The following is a 19,253-nucleotide window of genomic DNA, read 5'->3' on the forward strand; positions in this document are numbered from 1 at the left end:
TCCCCTCTGTATAATTCCCTACTTGTACAACAGGACCTTCCAGCCAGCAAACCCCTAAATGTTCCCTGAAAACTGACGTGTTCAAACTTCTTAAAAGTTCCAAACCACGTTCTTAATGCCCACATCTCTACATAATTCACACAAAACTTACATTTATTCTCTTTCTATAATTAAAACAGCCCACTGACCCCTAAACCATGCTGGCGTCATATTAAATAAAATAATAATAATAATAATTTACACAGCATGTGTATCGCTGACATTCACAGTCAGAGTCTGAAGGGGAAGAAACACACTGCAGCAGTTGGGGGTTACTGGTAGCTCTACTTTCCAAGGTGCTGAATAGTAAATAGTATATATACATTTTCTGAACAGGGCCCTAACATTCCAGGATCTATCCAAGTAGAATCTGAGTTTACAGCATCAAAATGTAGTGAAAGGTGCAAGAACTGGCAGCAGAAAGACTGTCTGCCAACTATCCCAGTTGTGATGGGACTTGCACATTCAGGAGTTTTTCCGGACTATAGAGACAGTCAGGGAGCATTACACCAGTGATGCATGGAGTATTGCCAGGAAGTCTGAAGGGGAAGTATTAGGAGGATGGCCAACTCTCAAATGTGCACGGTGGGTACAAACACTGGTGGCCAACTACCGGTGGATTTGACTCCATCTACTGAAAATTTGTTCCTAGTCACCATGAGGCCACTTTCACATTATTTTCTAGGGCCATTTTTATCTCCCAATCTCTTGATCGTGTACAAATCACTAACAAATATGTTTTTCGGAATAAGGATGAGTTTGTTTAACTGTTATATAAACAATGTTAACAGTACAACAACAGGTACACGTGAACTGTACCAATGAATTGATCATGTAAGCTGTATCAAACCTTCTAAAGAGAACAAGATAAATGATACCTAGAAGTTAATGGGTTGCTGCAGGATAACTCTCCATCTGTTCCCTTTAGAAAGATTGATACATTCCCCCCCTCCTACGATGTACAGTTTTCAAATTATGGAATTTCATTAAAATAACATGTTGCCTTTATAATATGATGTTTTGGAAGTTTTTTTTGTCACACGTATTTGTAATCTCCAGTGGGATAATTATTATTATTATTATCCTTTATTTATATGGCGCCACAAGGGTTCCGCAGCGCCCAATTACAGAGTACATATGCACATAATCAAAACAGGAAAACAGTGACTTACAGTTGAAGACAATATAGGACAAGTACAGGGCAACTAAGCATAACTACACCAGTAAACATAGAGATAAGTTCCAGGTGGCCAAAAAACTGCGGGATCTGGGCAGTTGAGGATTATTAAAGTAAGAAACGTATAAGCACATGAGGGAAGAGGGCCCTACTCGTGAGAGCTTACATTCTAAGGGGAGGGGTAGACAGACAGGGGTGGCACAGATGGGGTACATAGAGAGCGTGGAACAGAGGGTTAGGTTGAGATTTGGCTAGGTTTGGTAAAGAAATGGGTCTTAAGAGCCCGTTTGAAGTTTTGTAGAGAGGTGGAGAGTCTGAGGGGGAGAGGTAAAGAATTCCAGAGAAAGGGAGCAGCACGTGAAAAATCTTGGAGATAGGAGTGGGAGGAAGTAATCAGAAGACAGGAGAGTCGGCGTGCATTAGCAGAGCGAAGAGGACGGGTGGGAGAGTAAAGGGAGATAAGGTCAGAGATGTAGATGGGAGAGGAGTGGGTGAGAGCTTTGTAAGTGAGTGTGAGAAGTTTGAATTGGATTCTGAAAGGGAAGGGGAGCCAGTGGAGGGCCTGTAGGAGAGGGGAGGTAGACGTAGTGCGTTTGGTGAGGAAGATGAGCCGGGCAGCAGCATTGAGGATAGATTGGAGTGGAGAGAGGTAATTGTCAGGGAGGCCGGTTAGGAGAAGATTACAGTAGTCCAGTCTGGAAATAATCAGTGAGTGAATAATGATCTTAGTGGCATCCTGGGTAAGAAAAGGTCTGATTCTGGAAATGTTTTTGAGATGAAAATGACACGTTTGTGAGAGGTGCTGAATGTGTGGTTTGAAGGAGAGGGAGGAGTCAAGGAATACGCCAAGACAGCGTACTTGGGGGCTAGGGGAGATAGTCGTGCCATCAATGGATAATGAGATTGTGGGAGGTGAGGCTGTGCGGGAGGGTGGGAAGATGATCAGCTCAGTCTCAGACATGTTGAGTTTAAGAAAGCGCTGAGACATCCAGGAAGAGATAGCAGAAAGACAGTTTGAGGTACGAGTGAGGTGAGCCGTGGAGAGATCAGGGGAGGAGAGGTAGATTTGAGTGTCATCAGCATAGAGGTGGTATTGGAAGTTAAAAGAACTAATGAGTTCACCTAAAGAGGACATATAGAGAGAGAAAAGGAGAGGACCAAGAACAGAGCCTTGGGGGACACCAACAGTTAAATGTATCATGTATATATATATCATGTATATATATATTATGTATAATGTATCAAACCTTGGAGAGAGATAAAGTGAAGAGGGATAAAGTACGCACCAATCAGCTCCTGTCATTTTTCAAACTTAGGGGTCTATTTACTAAGCCTTGGATGGAGATAAAGTGGGATCTAGTGCACTATGGGGGTTATTCGGCGTTGTTAGCAAAGCAAAAAAGTTAGCAATTGGGAAAAAACATATTGCACTGCAGGTGGGGCAGATGTAACATGTGCAGAGAGAGTTAGATTTGGGTGGGTTATATTGTTTCTGTTCAGGGTAGATACTGGCTGCTTTAATTTTACACTGCAATTTAGATTTCAGTTTGAACACTCCCCACCCAAATCTAACTCTCTCTGCCTGTTACAACTGCCCCACCTGCAGTGCACATGGTTTTGCCCATTAGAGAAAGATTTAGCTTTTGCGATCCATGCTGAATCAGGCCCTATATATCTGCTATATGGGGGTCATTCCGAGTTGTTCGCTCGTTATTTTTTTCTCGCAACGGATCGATTAGTCGCTAATGCGCAAGCGCAATGTCCGCAGTGCGACTGCGCCAAGTAAATTTGCTATGCAGTTAGGTATTTTACTCACGGCATTACAAGGTTTTTTCTTCGTTCTGGTGATCGTACTGTGATTGACAGGAAGTGGGTGTTTCTGGGCGGAAACTGGCCGTTTTATGGGTGTGTGTGAAAAAACGCTACCGTTTCTGGGAAAAACGCGGGAGTGGCTGGAGAAACGGAGGAGTGTCTGGGCGAACGCTGGGTGTGTTTGTGACGTCAAACCAGGAACGAAACTGACTGAACTGATTGCAGATGCCGAGTAAGTCTGGAGCTACTCAGAAACTGCTAAGAAGTGTCTATTCGCAATTCTGCTAATCTATCGTTCGCAATTTTGATAAGCTAAGATTCACTCCCAGTAGGCGGCGGCTTAGCGTGTGCAAAGCTGCTAAAAGCAGCTTGCGAGCGAACAACTCGGAATTACCCCCTATGTTTCTTGTGTTTGTGGCCTGATGGTAATGAGCATGGTCTTACCTACTATGGATTTTAGCAATGGACTTGGCCCTACAAAACCAGCGACCAAATGAGATGAAAGTCTAGTTGTGGGAAGTACATAAGATATTAACTAATCTTCTCACCTTAAGGTCAGTCGGTTCTCCACACCATCTAAAAGAAAGGAGGAATGGCTTTGTAAGTGTATGAAGAGGTGCGCTCTCATCCCGTCCACACATCACATCTCAAACTGTCCTATCCAATATTACAAGGAGATTCATGGTAAGACTTACCATTGTTAAATCTCTTTCTGCGAGGTACACTGGATTCCACAGGGAATAACATCTGGGTGTAGAGTTGGATCTTGATCCGAGGCACCAACAGGCTAAAGCTTTGACTGTTCCCAGAAGGCACTGCACCACCTCCTCTATAGCCCCGCCTCCAGGCACTGGAGCTCAGTTTCGTTAACCAGTCCAATTCAGTAGCAGGTAAAATAGAGACGGTAGAAGTTAGCCACAGAGAACCACATTCTCATGACAGGAGAAGGTACCAGCGGCTAATGCCATACAAACCCAAAGAAGTTAAGTGCGTCAGGGTGGGCTACCTGTGGAATCCATTGTACCTCGCAGAAAGATATTTAACAGTGGTAAGTCTTACCATAATTCTCCTTTTCTGCTGCGGGGTACACTGGTATTCCACAGGGAATAACATCGGGGATGTCCTAAAGCAGTTCCTCATGGGAGGGGACGCACTGCAGCGGGCACAAGAACCCGGCGTCCAAAGGAGGCATCCTGGGAGGCGGAAGTATCAAAGGCCTAGAACCTGATGAACGTGTTCACTGAGGACCATGTAGCCACCTTGCACAATTGTTCTGCGGACGTGCCACGGCGAGCCGCCCAAGAAGGCCCAACAGACCGAGTAGAATGGGCCTTAATAGCAGCAGGAGCTGGAAGACCAGCCTGCGCATAAGCTTGTGCAATCACCATTCTAATCCATCTGTCCAAAGCTTGCTTATTCGCAGGCCAGCCACATTTGTGAAAACCAAAAAGGACAAAAAGAGAATCTGACCTCCTGATGGAGGCAGTCCTCTCCACATATATACGGAGAGCCCGTACTTCATCCAAAGACCGCTCTTTGGAGGACAAACCAGGAGAGATAAAGGCCAGAACCACAATCTCTTGGTTAAGGTGGAACGAGGACACCACCTTAGGTAGATAACAGGGCAAGTTCAAAGAACTGCACGGTCACAGTGAAAAATCAGAAAGGGTGAACGACAGGACAAAGCGCCTAAGTCCGACACCCTCCGAGCAGAGGCAATAACCAGCAGAAACACGACCTTAATTGTAAGACATTTAAGGTCCACCATCTCAAGAGGTTTAAATGGAGACTCTTGTAGGGCACAGAGAACAGACAGATCCCATGGAGCCACAGGAGGGACATAGGGAGGCTGAATCCGTAAAACACCCTGAGTAAAAGTATGAATGTTGGGAAGAGACGCAATTTTTCTCTGAAACCACACCAACAAGGCAGAAACATGAATCTTGAGGGAGGCCAAACGAAGGCCTAAGTCCAGCCTTGTTGCAGAAAAGCCAAAAAAGTCTGGCAGTGCTGAACTTATATGCATCGTAATTCTTATTAGCACACCAGGTGAAGTAAGAATTCCAGACCCTATAATAAATCCGAGCCTAAGCCGGTTTACAGGTTTCAACATAGTTTGAATGACCGCCTCAGAGAAACCTTTGGCCCTCAGGAGTGAAGCTTCAAGAGCCACGCTGTCAAAGCCAGTCTAGCTAGATCCTGGTAGACACAAGGGCCCTGAACGAGGAGGTCTGGGTGTTGAGGAAGTATAAGAGGATGCTCTATCGAGAGACCCTGCAGGTCTAAGAACCAATGCCGTCTGGGCCACGCTGGAGCGATTAGAAGTAGTATTCCTCCTTCTTGATTGAACTTCAGAATTACCCTGGGCAGGAGTGACACTGGAGGGAACACGTATGGCAGCCGAAAGTTCCATGGAATTACCAGTGCGTCCACGAACGCTGCTTGAGGATCCCTTGTCCTTGCTCCGAAGACCGGAACCTTGCGATTGTGTCGAGACGCCATCAGGTCTACATCTGGTAGGCCCCACTTGTCTACTAGGAGTTGAAAGACTTCCGGATGAAGACTCCACTCTCCGGCGTGTACATTCTGACGACTAAGGAAGTCCGCTTCCCAGAGGACCCCCGGAATGAATACTGCCGATATGGCTGGCACAGATGGCGTTCCGCCCATTGAAGAATGTTTGACACTTCAATCATTGCCATGCGGCTTCACGTGCCGCCTTGATGATTTATGTACGCCACCATGGTGGCGTTGTCAGACTGTACTTGAACAGGCCTGTTCTGTACCAGAGGCAGGGCAAGTTTCAGAGCATTGAATACTGCCCGCAATTCCAGAATATATATCGGGAGGAGATATTCCTCCCTGGTCCACCGAACCTGGAGGGAGTGTTGCTCCAAAACCGTGCCCCAACCCCGCAGACTGGCATCTGTTGTCAGTAGGACCCAGTTGGATATCCAGAAGGGACGACCCCTGCTCAATTGTTGGTCCTGTAACCACCAGGCCAGTGACAGACGAACCTCCAGAGTCAAGGAGATCATGTGAGATCTGATCCGGTGAGGCATGCCATCCCACTTGGAAATGATTAACCTCTGCAGAGGGCGGGAATGAAATTGAGCGTACTCTACCATGTCAAAAGCCGACACCATGAGGCCTAGTACTTGCATCACCGAGTGTATCGACACTCTTGGGCGAGAAAGTATCTTATCCTGTCCTGAAGCTTCAGGACCTTCTCTGGAGACCAGAACAAACGGTTGTGTGTGTCCAGTAATGCCCCCAGGTGCACCATGCTCTGAGCAGGGACCAGTGAGGATTTCTTCCAATTGATGAGCCACCCGTGTGCTTGTAGTCATTGGACCGTCAGTTCCAGATGACGGAGGAGAACCTCTGGGGAGTTTGCTAGGATCAGCAAGTCGTCCAGATACGGCAGGATCCTGATACCTTGCCGACGGAGAATGGCCGTCATGACTCCGATGACCTTGGTGAAGATCCGAGGAGCTGTAGTCAGTCCAAAGGGCAAGGCTTGGAATTGATAATGTAGGTTGCCAATAGCAAACCGCAGATACTGCTGATGCGACATTGTAATAGGTATGTGTAGGTAAGCATCCTGTATATCCAGGGATACCATATAATCCTTGAGCTCCAAAGCCAGAACAATAGAGCGAAGAGTTTACATATGGAATTTGGATACCTTCACAAATTTGTTCAAAGATTTGAGGTTGAGAATGGGCCGGGAGGATCCATTCGACTTCGGAACTAGGAACAGCGTTGAATAGTACCCCCTGCCTCTCTGAGACAGAGGCACCGGCACTATTACTCCTGTGTCCAGGAGGGATTGTACAACCAATTGTAGAGTTTGTGCTTTTAACATGATCCGAAGGGATGACAGTCGAGCAAAACTGGAGAGGGGAACGTTACTTGAAAGAGATGGTGTACCCGTGAGAGACGAATTCCCGCACCCAGGTGTCCGAAGTGGTCTGTAACCATACCTGGGCGAACTATAGGAGTCGGCCTCCCACCCTGGGGTCCCCCAGGGGGAAGCCCGCCCCGTCATGCAGCAGGCTTGTCTGATTTGGAAGCAGGCTGATGGGCAGCACATGAACGTTTAGGTTTGGGCTTAGAGGATTTGGAAGTGCGAGCTTGTCTCGGGTACACCTGACCCTTTGCTTTACCTGGAGGTCAAAAGGAGCGAAAGGCGATACTCTTAGCCTTCGGAGCCGAAGGATTAGTACTTGGGAGATACGCAGTCTTGGCAGATGCCAAGTCAGTCACAATCTTCTTCAGATCCTCCCCAAATAGTATATCCCCCCTTAAAAGGGAGCACCTCCAAGGTCTTCTTAGAGTCCAGGTCCACCGACCAGGACCGTAACCACAGAATCCGGCGAGTCAGTATGGACATAGTAGACACTTTGGCTGCCATAACACCTGCATCAGAGGCCGCCTCCTGAATGTAATGGGAAGCTATGGTAATCTATGATAGACATTGTCTGGTATTATCAGGAAAATTCAGAGGTAGCTCTGCCTCAACTGCTTGAACCCAGGCTTCAATACCTTTTTGCAGCCCAAGAGGTCGCCATAGTGGGTCTATGTACAGCACCTGCAAAAGTGTAAATAGACTTCAAGCAGTCCTCCACACGCTTATCTGTCGGTTCCTTCGGAGAAGTGACGGTGGTGACAGGCAGAGTAGATGACACCACATGCGAGTCCACTGGTGGTGATGTTTCCCACTTGGTACTTAACTTTGCAGAGATAGGATAACGAGCTAGCATCTTTTTAGACAGGGAAAATTTATTTCCTGGAGACTCCCAGGATTCCGGACGTATGTCAATTAAGCGGTCAGAATGTGGTAAGACTAATTGAGTAACCTTCTGACGTTTGAACTTATTAGGTTTCTTAGACGTATCAGGAGGGTCAATCTCATCCTCAATCTGAAGAATCGGTTTGATAGCCTCCACTAGGTCAGGAACATCAACCTGTGTTGTAGATTCCACATCAGAAGCAGCTGTATCAGTGTCTGATGGATCAGTATATTCCCCATCCTCATTGGATGAAGTATCCAAAACATGAGTAGATGTGAGGAAGAAATGGCCCGCTTAGATGACCCTTTGGTCCCAGTAGGGCGAGGGTTAGGTTTTTGTTTAACCAAAGAATTATTTAATTGCTGTAACTGAGTTGACAGAGTATCCGCCCATGGCGGATTGACTACCGGGACAATATGTGGCTGTAATGGCACAGGAGGTTCCACAGGGGACGTAAGTCGTGTTACATGCGTAGTCAGCAAATTTGAAAAAGCAGCCCAAGGTGGGTCTTAGTGTGCCACCGGTGCTGCAGGCTGACTGGGGGAAGCAGAACACCCAGTACCTGAACCCTCAGCTGAAATCTTTTCCTCAGATAAATCCGTGGCGTCAGTGCTGCATGAAGCAGGAGCGTCCATGGAGTTCACACCCTGTGCAGCAGACATTATTGGGAATATAGCCTTAGGGCGTAACAGTACAATATAGCCAGACAAGCACAATACCTGACAAAAAAACCCTGTTGTGTGACCGCAACTGCAGAGCACAAACAGAGGAGTTAAGTGGTATGAGGTGACTGAAATACACAGAGAAAAATACAAAACAGTATATCCTGTGGAACACTATATGGTATATGAGACCCTGATGCACTTAGCCCCCCCAGGGTACAGAATATAGTGATAGCAATATGTGTGAGAGACACAGAATGGAAATCACACAGCAGCTATAGGCACGCACAGTCACATGCACAATGCAGAAATTATCACATATAACAATAAAACTGCACTAGACTAGTAATACTACATATAGATATATGTGTGGATACAGATATAATAATGCACAGTAAACACTGGATGTATATCACAGAATACTTGTACTAAATATTCATATAGTTATGCACTTGTTCTTAACTAACCTGTCTTAACAACATGTAGAATACTTAAGTGTCCTGTAAATGCACAGCGCTGATGAGACAGGCGGCTTTACAGAGGAGACAGTGCCCAGCAGTCCCAGGATCAGCGCAGCTCTGTGAAATGGCGCCCAAACGCTGACAGGGAGTGAGGGAGAGAGAGAGATGCCACTCCAGGGCGGGAACACCTGCTGTAGATGGGGCCTGGGGCTGGGGGGAGGGGCTACAGGTCAGCATCTTATCCCCTCTGCTGGACTTCACCACCGGGTACTATGGAGCCTATTGTAAACAGATTTTAGTAAATCCGAACTGTGCTCCTTGCCCTGGTGGATATAGTGGGGTCCCTGCATGGCCACAGTGTCCACACCAGTGGCGCGGTCCGTCTCCTGGGACCGCATTCGGATCGCGATTTCGGCGGGTCTCACCTGGGGGACCCTCTTGCCTCCTCACTGAAGTGTGGTCACGCAATCCAGGAGAGCAGCAGCAGTGATGTGTGCCTTATGGGAACCGGAGTGCCTCCGCTGCAAGTACCCGGCAACCAGGGCGCGGAAGAATGCAGCGCCGCTGGGGGAGGTGATGGACCTTTGAAGTCTTCTTTCTTCTCAGAAAAGCTCTTATTAGGGCTGCCGAACGCAGCCCATCCTGTTAGCTGCCTGCACTGCAGGCACCAACTTACAAACTGAGCTCCAGTGGCTGGAGGCGGGGCTATAGAGGAGGCTGTGCAGTGCATCCTGGGAACAGTCAAAGCTTTAGCATGTTGGTGCATTGGATCAAGAGCCAACTCTACACCCCGATGTTATTCCCTGTGGAATACAAGTGTACCCCGCTGCAGAAACTTACTTTTCTTGCCTTTTACCTAAACCCCTCAGAATATTCCTATTCCCTGCAATACTACAAATTAGGAACAAAGGGTGCAGGTGCACTATACACCATTAAAATTATTATAACCATAATGTAATATTTGAGGTTCTTGGCCACCCCAGCCACACCACCCCAGGGCACCACACAGAAAAAGGATAGGAGTGAAAGATAAGTGTTAAGCAAATGAAAGAGGCTGCTGAATGTAAAAGAAAAAAAGAGCTGTCACATTTCTTATGACATGAACAGGCTTCTTTGAGTTACCCCTCACATTTCTCATGACATGAACAGGCTACTATGGGCTGTCACTCACTTTTCTCATGACATGAACAGGCTTCTATGAGTTGTCACTCACATTTCTCATGCTATGAACAGGCTACTATGAGTTGTCACATTTCTTATGAGATGAACAGGCTACTATGGGCTGTCACTTTTCTCATGACATGAAAAGGCTTCTATAAGTTGTCACTCACATTTCTCATGCTATGAACAGGCTTCTATGAGTTGTCACTCACATTTCTCATGACATGAACAGGCTTCTATGAGTTACCCCTCACATTTCTCATGACATGAACAGGCTTCTATGAGTTACCCCTCACATTTCTCATGACATGAACAGGCTTCTATGAGTTGTCACCCACATTTCTCATGACATGAACAGGCTTCTATGAGTTGTCACTCACATTTCTCGTGAGATGAACAGTCTACTATGGGCCGTCACTCACTTTTCTCATGACATGAACAGGCTTGTACGAGTTGTCACTCACATTTCTCATTACATGAACAGGCTTCTACGAGCTGTAACTCAGACTTCTCATGACATTAACAGACATGAGCCGTCACCCACATTTCTCATGACATGAACAGGCTTCTATGAGTTGTCACTCACATTTCTCGTGAGATGAACAGTCTACTATGGGCCGTCACTCACTTTTCTCATGACATGAACAGGCTTGTACGAGTTGTCACTCACATTTCTCATTACATGAACAGGCTTCTACGAGCTGTAACTCAGACTTCTCATGACATTAACAGACATGAGCTGTCACTCACACTTCTCATGACATCAACAGACATGAGCCGTCACTCACATTTCTCTTTTTTCCTTTTCAACACAAGGCACCAGACCAGGATATTAACCAGCAGAATTCCAGCAGCCAGGGCAGAACCAGCGACAATAAGAACCAACAGAGGAATCTCTACTCGGGTTGACAGGAGACCTATGATATATTATGAAGTAGGAATAAGATTACTATGTCAAATAATAAAGAGACACCTACAGTAAGTAAAATATATGATTTGATGTAAGCATTACTGGTGGGTTGGTTATGATTTATGTCATTCACCCATTGCTGTCACAGGAGTTTGGCTGCCGTCACTTTGCCCGGTGCTGATTTTTACTCTCAGACTGCCATTGCCCTCCACATTGCGCGTGTCCAACAGGAGCAAACGGGAAGAGTTGACAAACTGTTGTCCATCTTGGTCTCGTATGGTGAAGCTGGAGGGAGGCCGAGTCTGGATCACTAGGAGAAGTAGGAGGGACAGTCCGGAGACATGAGGCTTTCTCACCGGAGAATCAGGCGGGACTGTATAGAGGGAAATGTAAGATTGCATTCATCATAAGCAGAATATTAGCTATGAATAGGTTTTCACACAACTTATAGTATTATTCTACATATACTTCTACCAAAAAAAATTTTTTTTTTCAGTTACTGTAGCCTCAAAAATAAAACCACACAATGGCCACGTGTCAGACATGCTCATATTATACAGCACATGCAACTTCTTTTCACACCTGTTCAGGCTATGGGGGTAATTCAGACTGGATCGCTGCAGCAGCAACGATCGCAGTTGACTCTTTCTGTAGAGTCCGCTCGCGCAGCGGCCGCACAAGCGCGCGCACCCCGGGAGCCCAGTGAGATGCTATCAGCATCTCTGGGATGCGATCGCCACCGCCTGAATGACAGGCAGTGGCGGTGCGGGAGGGGGCGTGCCAACGGCGTGAGAACACCGTTGGCGGGGCGCGGTCCGGACCGGACAAGCCCTGTGCTGGGCGTCCCCCGCATGTCAGAGTAAATGTTCGTAGTTGTGCTAAATTTAGCACCTCTACGATCAGGTCTGAATTACCCGCTATGTCACACATGGCAGGAAATGTGCCATGTTGTGGACCTATAATTCTTGGTGATGTGTCCAGTCGCACAATGCCACTGCATATCACTGAGAATAGAATTACCCACAAAATTTGTGTGGATTAGTAACACAAAATGAGCGCACATAATAATGACAGTACAGAACAGGCTTTAGACAGATGTAGGACAGAAGGATGCCACTGAACGCTGAGTTATGTGCAGGTGCGATTTTCCCAGCTATACTGTATGTACATGCAAGCTTTCTCTGAGTCTACAATGTGTATAATCCGGCGAAAGAGCCCGCTTGGATCTGCACATGGGCCCCCTCCTCTCACAAGACACCGCTGACTACATGCCTGTAAGTTATGCATTTTGCCTGTGTACAGGATGTGGGCGTGACCAAGTAACGGTAAGCACCATTTACTTTCAGGAAAACAGGGGCTGCTATAGTGTAGAGCAGTTGTTCTCAAACAATCTCAGCACCCCAAACAGCTCATGTTTTCCAGGTTACCCAGCTGGTGCACAGGTGTACTCGTTACTCACAGACACATTTTAAAAAACCCACAAGCAATTATTTGACTTGTGTTTCTGTAAGGAGACCTGGAAAACATGCACTGTTTGGGGTCCTGGGAACCTATGGTATATAGTTCACTAAACTGTTTAAAACATATGTATGTTGCCAAGTAAGCTTGTACATGTTGTCAAAGTCAGAAAAATGTCTCAATGCACGTTGCCATATTTGCACCGCACACTGGTCCGCGCTGCGCGTGCGTACGCTCTCCCGTGGAGGCGCATACCCGCAATAGCGTGCACTCGCAGGCGCGGTATGCGTATTTACGGTAGAGTTTATATAGTCGTAGCGTGCGACTCATTCGTTACATATTTTCACAATTAATGTAGTTTATAGATCATGGTCCCTTTGATAGATTCTGAAAGTTTGGTTAAAATACAATGTCCCAGAGCTGAGGAATCCCTCTTTATATCGTACGAAGGGTCTAACAGGAATCATACAGCAGTGTTTGGTACCCATCGGAAGAGTATTTAATTAGCAATATTCCGGTGTTGGTTTGGAGCGTATTAATCGCTCGTGCGAATAGTTATGGACATAAGAAGTTTATGTCCATTTCTATTATTTACACATACTCAGGTATGCGGCGGGAAACCTAGTTTCCCACCCACCTGAGCTGTTGGAAATCGTCACAGCCCACCTGTATGAATCACCCTATGACCTTTTGTTATGATGCAGGGCCGAATTCCTTCGGCCAATGGACAATGGGATTGTAGGACCAGGAGATTGCATTGTGTGTGGGGCATAAATAGGCAGGCCGACCACATCCAGCTCTCACTCTCTCATCAACGGTTATCTGCTGATAGCCGGGAGCTGGATATCGAGGCGCAGGCGATCATACCCTTTGTGCGTAAGTTTCTCTCCGTAATCATTGTCTTTCTGTGAGCCAATTTCTCTCATCTCATCTCTCTCTCTCTCTCTCTCTCTCTGTTCTGTTCTCTCATATCTCCCCTAGACTAGGCTAGTATTGTATTGTATTAGATAGTATTGTATTGTATTGCATTTAGGTCAGTGTAGTATTGTCTTTTTGTATTTATTGTTTAGTTCTGTGGTTAGGAAGTCTCTGTTATATTGTAGTGTATCATTTGTACTGTTATCCCCTTTTACAAGTATATTAGATATAATACAGTTAATAGGCTTTGGAACCTAAACCAGCATCTGTGTATTTCCTATAGTGTTAAGTGTTCACTTGAGCGTCGGTGACGCTCAAGCAGCTTTGTAGTTAGTCAGGTTACACAAGGTTGCACTTACACCCTGTACTCACATTAAGGTATTCTGTGTATTTCTTTGGTATAAGGTTTAAACATTAAGGTATAGCGTTGTGAGCGTCTGCGCCGCTGGTGACCTCCTCGTGGTCTCGAGCGTAAGCTACGCCATAGCGAATCATTACTCTAGTCATAGCCAATAACGTGTCCTGTGATCCCTGGGCCGTGAGCGAACGTGACGCTTGAGCGTCTCGCCTACGGCTGAGCGATCGTTACGCAACTAGCGTACCATTACGGTACTTCTTAAGTAAACAGCGTACAGTGTTCTTAGCTTCATAAAGGGTTGTTTATACGACAAAGGAATTTTGCATTGTCAATTGGGGACTCGTCCTATCCTTCTCATATCTGCACTAGGTAGATCAGCAGACATTATCCCTCCAGCAAAGGGTGGGAGGTTGTCTCACAGTGCTGACGGGATAAGCGTCTGCTTCGCTTAGATAAAGAGTGCTGAAGGAATCCGGGAACCGGAAGTAAGAACAAAACGCTTGTGTCTTTTAAAACTGTTTATTTCTCTTCTGTCTTGCGTATACACGCACGCATACATATATCTGCATTTTCTGTTTCATTTTCGTATATCACTATTCCTGTTTGCCAATTTTATAGTTGATAGAAAGTGCTAAAAAGAGATTTGCTGTTATTTAATAGTAGAGGTAATAGTTAAAGTATAGAACAACACACGGTTTGTCTGAGATACAAGGCAGTCAGTGTGGATTGCGGTAGATGATCAGGGATCATTTACATTGATAAAAATAGAAATTGTGTTACGGTGGATCTTTATATTGCGTACACGTGTCGCTAACAAAGACTAGCGTACGCAATCCAAAGGCAGACGCACGCAGCGTTCATTACGCAACGTAGCGTCCGGTTACGCCCACGTAGCTCAAGCTGTGATAAAGTGAAGTAACGCAAAGGCGATAAGTAACGCACAGCGGTAGATAACGCGACGCGGTAAATAACGCAAATCTATTTTTGGAAAAATCTGAAATTTAGTTTAACAGATCCTGCTCCTAATTGGTAACACTTTTGGCCTAAAGACAATTTCTGCGCAGAAATAGATATAGAAACAAAAGTGTACATGTGTTGAGTGAGTGTGTTTTGTATACAAAAGTTTATATAACTTTAAGGTGGAACCAAAAGGAAAGCCGGGTACTCGTCAAGGGACACACGTGTAAGTGACATATACGGTGGCTAGGGAGGCATCCCTGGTTAAATAATATTTGAGCATTAGAGTATAGCGGACCATAAGGTAACAAGACCAGGAGGTCATAAGGTAACAGACCAGGAGGTCATAAGGTAACAGGTAAAATAGACAAAGAGGTCCGCTATAAAAGTCCAGTGGCACAACGCCTGGGGTGTTGGTGCAGAACCCATATAGGCCATAAGCTCTTGCTGAAGGAATCGCGGCCGGAAACATCGATTCCATTGATCTTTCAGTACATGACAAGTAGTGCTCGTGTACTGAACGATTGGACCGCACGTAATTGTGTGCAGTAGTTAGTAATCTGACCTAATACCATTAGAGTAAAGTGGTCACAAACGCTATTTGTACATTCTGACGTGATTTGTGTAATTTTTTATTTTTGGAAGGGAAGTTCGCTGGTCACTCAGGAACTATCCAACAACTGATACTTGCTGGGGAACGCGCCCCAGTAAATAAAGGTTCACAGGGGCCCTAGGTTGGGTACAGCAGCTCTGGTTACAGTGATTGCAGTACTGGCCAACGTGGGCGAGAAGTAAGTGGGGTACTTGATAAACCACCACCGCCGGCCTGCCCAAGGACATCTTGGTTTGTTTGTAAGGGTTCGCTGAAAACCTTGAGATAAAGATCCAAGGAGGAATAAGCAACGCCTGCAGATTATGGGGGCCATTTGTTCAGGTAGGGGGCGATCAACCTCGGTTCGGGTTGATTCAGAGAACCGACCAGTTGGGTCGGCACGATATGTAATGTGTGAAAAATACGGTAGTCACACAGAGGTTTTATGTGATGAATGGGAGAGAATGACTGTACAAGACAGGGACAAATTCCCAAGAATAGGTAGCTTTAGTCCAGAAGTGTTACAAAATTTAAGGAGGAGGATATGTCTCGTAAAATCAACAAAGAGACGAATTCAACATCATGATTGTTTACAGTTATGGCACCAGGAAGGTGAGATACAGAGAGGTTTGGCTCTGGCGGCAGGATCTGGGGCAGTCAGGAAGCTGATAGCCACAGCTCCTCCTCCACCATACATTGCAGGAGAGAAGTTGATTGCGGAGAGAAACGCACTGGGTTGTAAAACACAAACTCTTAGTAACCTTGTAAATGTTAATGATGTTAACCAAATAACTCATGCAAGTATTAACCCGTGCAAGATGTACCCTGTTTTGAACCTTCCTCAGGAGTGTGATCAAGAAGACGATTCAGCAACAATTTCAGCTCTCTCTCTTGCAGCCACCATAGCAGAGACCACAGTAGGCACAGCGACACCCACGAGATTAGTGAAAGCCCCTAGCGGAGGGATAGGTGAGGTCGTGTCAACGGGTAAGTACGGCACCATGCACTACACTGAAACAATTGTACCACAACAAGCAGTAGAATCTACACAGGAAGAGGCTGTTAGAATTGCTCCTGTAAGGGTAATAGCAGTTCCCAATGGAAAAACAGATGTGTCTGGAGCCACTCCCATAAGGAACATTGCCATGTACACTCCATTTTCCCGAATGGAATTAAGAACAATAGTGTCCGAATTTCCTGACCCCAGGAAGGATTTAGTTGCTAGCCAAAAATACATCAGGGATTTAGGTAACACTGTAGAACCCAACAACAAGGATTGGCAGATACTGCTAAGAGCTTGTTTACCTTCCAATGTTGACGCAACTCAGTTCTTAGCTGACTGTGCATTGGATAAAGATGTACCGCTTACAGACGTGTACAACAAGGATAATGTAAAAAGGATAAATTTACAGCTAAAAGAGTATTTCCCAGCCGTTGTTAAATGGAATAAAATATTTTCCATTAAGCAAAAGGAGTCCGAAACGGCAACAGAATATTTTCACCGGGCACTATTAGAAATGGCAAAGTACACTGGTATAGAAGACATTAAGACCAACCCAAACCATCGAGAAGTAGCAGTATCTGTACTGATGGATGGTTTAAAGGAAACATTAAAGACTAGGGTTCAGACCACGCAACCATGCTGGCGAGGTCTGTCAGTGTCCGGCTTGAGAGAGGCTGCTATTGATCACGACAGAAACATCACTAGGCACAGAGAGTCGCAAAGTGATAAGTTGATGTCCGTAAGTATACAGGCGCTGACCACAAGGCAGCCTGCGTATGTACCACCGAATCCTGTGGGTAAGGCAAGTGTAATAACATGTTTTTCTTGTAACAGACCGGGACACTATGCACGAGAATGTAGAACAAAGAATGTACAAAGATCTTTTCAACCCCCTAGACAACAACACAACACACGACATTGGGAGCAGGGTCCACAGAGGCGGAGTTTTGAGCCACATACAGGGGAAACAAAAAGATATCCCCCGAACAGAGATTGGCATGCCTCTGGTAGTTCCCAGCTAACTCCCTCACAAGTAGTTGCTGCCAGCGGGATTCAGGGAGGTCAGCATACCCAATAGGGGTGTGGCCACACCTGTAATCTGCAGCCAGTTAAGTTGATTGCCAGTCTTGGAAGCGAACCAGAGATTGCAATCAATGTGGCTGGTAAAACTTTAAACTTTCTTGTAGACACAGGGGCGGCCAAGTCAGTGATAAATTCGACAGTGGGCATGAAAACCACTGGTAGGACAATTCCTGCCATGGGAGTAACAGGAGTAGTCCAGCACTACCCTGTTAGCAAACCAGCCGAGATTACAATAGGGCCTTTGCATACCAAGCATTCCTTTTTGCTGGCTGCATCTGCACCAACTAATCTCCTGGGAAGAGACTTACTATGTAAAATGGGTTGCGTCATTTATTGTACTCCTGAAGGTGTATTCTTGGACATTCCTGAGAATCACGCTCAGGAAGTACGAGACATGCTAGACTCCCCATCAAAATTAATGTCACATTCCATTATGACAAATAGGAATCCATCCCAAGTAGAAGAGATGACATCTCAGATACCAGAGTCGCTTTGGACAAAAGATGGACAGGACACTGGATTAATGGCAAACGTAGCTCCAGTAGTTGTGCAAGTAAAAGATGGTAGGATAGCTCCAAAAATCCCACAGTATCCTCTGAAGCCAGAGGTGGAGCTAGGAGTTTTTCCCGTAATAGAGCGCTTGCTACAACAGGGCATTCTAGTAAGAACGTCCAGCACCGCAAATAGTCCCATCTTCCCTGTTAAAAAGAGTGGGGGGAGGGGTTACAGGCTAGTGCAGGATCTAAGGGGGATTAACAAAATAGTTGAGAGTCAGTTCCCCGTAGTGCCTAATCCAGCTGTCATCCTAATGCAAATTCCTCCCACTGCCAAATTTTTCACTGTTATTGACCTCTGCTCCGCTTTCTTTTCGGTACCTCTGCACCCTGACAGCCAATATTTGTTTGCATTCACATACAGAGGAGTCCAATACACGTGGACTCGGTTACCCCAAGGTTTCATAGACAGTCCAAGTATATTTTCTCAGGCTTTGCATGATTGTTTACAGTCTTTCCAACCGGAGAGTGGATCAGTGTTGATACAGTACGTGGATGATCTACTACTGTGTTCTGATTCATTGGAAGCTTCCCTGAAGGATACGAAACAGCTCCTGTTTCATCTTTCAGACACAGGTCACAAGGTTTCCAAAGACAAGTTGCAATTATGCCAAGCTAAGGTAAAATATTTGGGACACTGTCTAACACAAGGACTGAGACACCTGACCGCTGATAGAATCCAAGCCATTAGAGACATGACACTGCCACAAACCCAACAACAGATCAGGACGTTTCTAGGAATGTGTGGGTATTGCCGTAATTGGATCCCAGGGTTTTCCATATTGGCGCTACCTTTGCAGGAAATGGTCTCTTCAAACAAACCTGATCGGATTTCGCATACAGACGAATCCGAAACAGCATTTGAGAGACTCAAACAGTGCCTAACGCAGGCACCAGCACTAGGTATGCCAGACTATGGGAAACCCTTTGAACTATACGGAACAGAAAGTGCTGGGTGCGCAGCAGGTGTACTAACACAAAAACACGGTGATGCCAGCAGGCCAATTGCATACTACAGCGCTCAGCTAGACACGGTAGCGCGATCCCTCCCCACATGCTTGCGTAGCGTTGCGGCGATAGCATTGCTAGTGACAAAAAGCGAAGATGTCGTGCTAGGCCACAACCTCACAATCCATACACCGCATGCGGTATCTGCCTTATTGAATTCTGCCCAAACCAGACACGTCTCATCAGCAAGGTTTACAAGATGGGAATTGGCATTAATGGCCCCCGTAAACATCACCATAAGAAGATGCAGTGCATTAAACCCTGCAACATTTCTCCCAGGTGTGCCTGGTCAGACACAAAGGGT

At 46.0% G+C, this 19,253-nt stretch overlaps 1 protein-coding gene across 1 annotated transcript in view; it reads right to left on the bottom strand.

The window, feature by feature from the left end:
* The window catches only part of TMEM25 (transmembrane protein 25), a 101,843-nt gene that overhangs the window by 11,857 nt on the left and 70,733 nt on the right, over positions 1-19,253 (bottom strand). Inside the window, exons 4-6 of the mRNA XM_063941627.1 lie at positions 11,152-11,391; positions 10,897-11,025; positions 3,577-3,604 (exon numbers count right to left, since the gene is read on the bottom strand). Coding sequence (XP_063797697.1) covers positions 3,577-3,604; positions 10,897-11,025; positions 11,152-11,391 — 397 coding nt within the window. The remainder of the gene's footprint in view (positions 1-3,576; positions 3,605-10,896; positions 11,026-11,151; positions 11,392-19,253) is intronic.

Source organism: Pseudophryne corroboree, chromosome 10 (genome assembly GCF_028390025.1).
Source record: "Pseudophryne corroboree isolate aPseCor3 chromosome 10, aPseCor3.hap2, whole genome shotgun sequence".
NCBI classification, from domain to species: Eukaryota; Metazoa; Chordata; class Amphibia; order Anura; family Myobatrachidae; genus Pseudophryne; species Pseudophryne corroboree.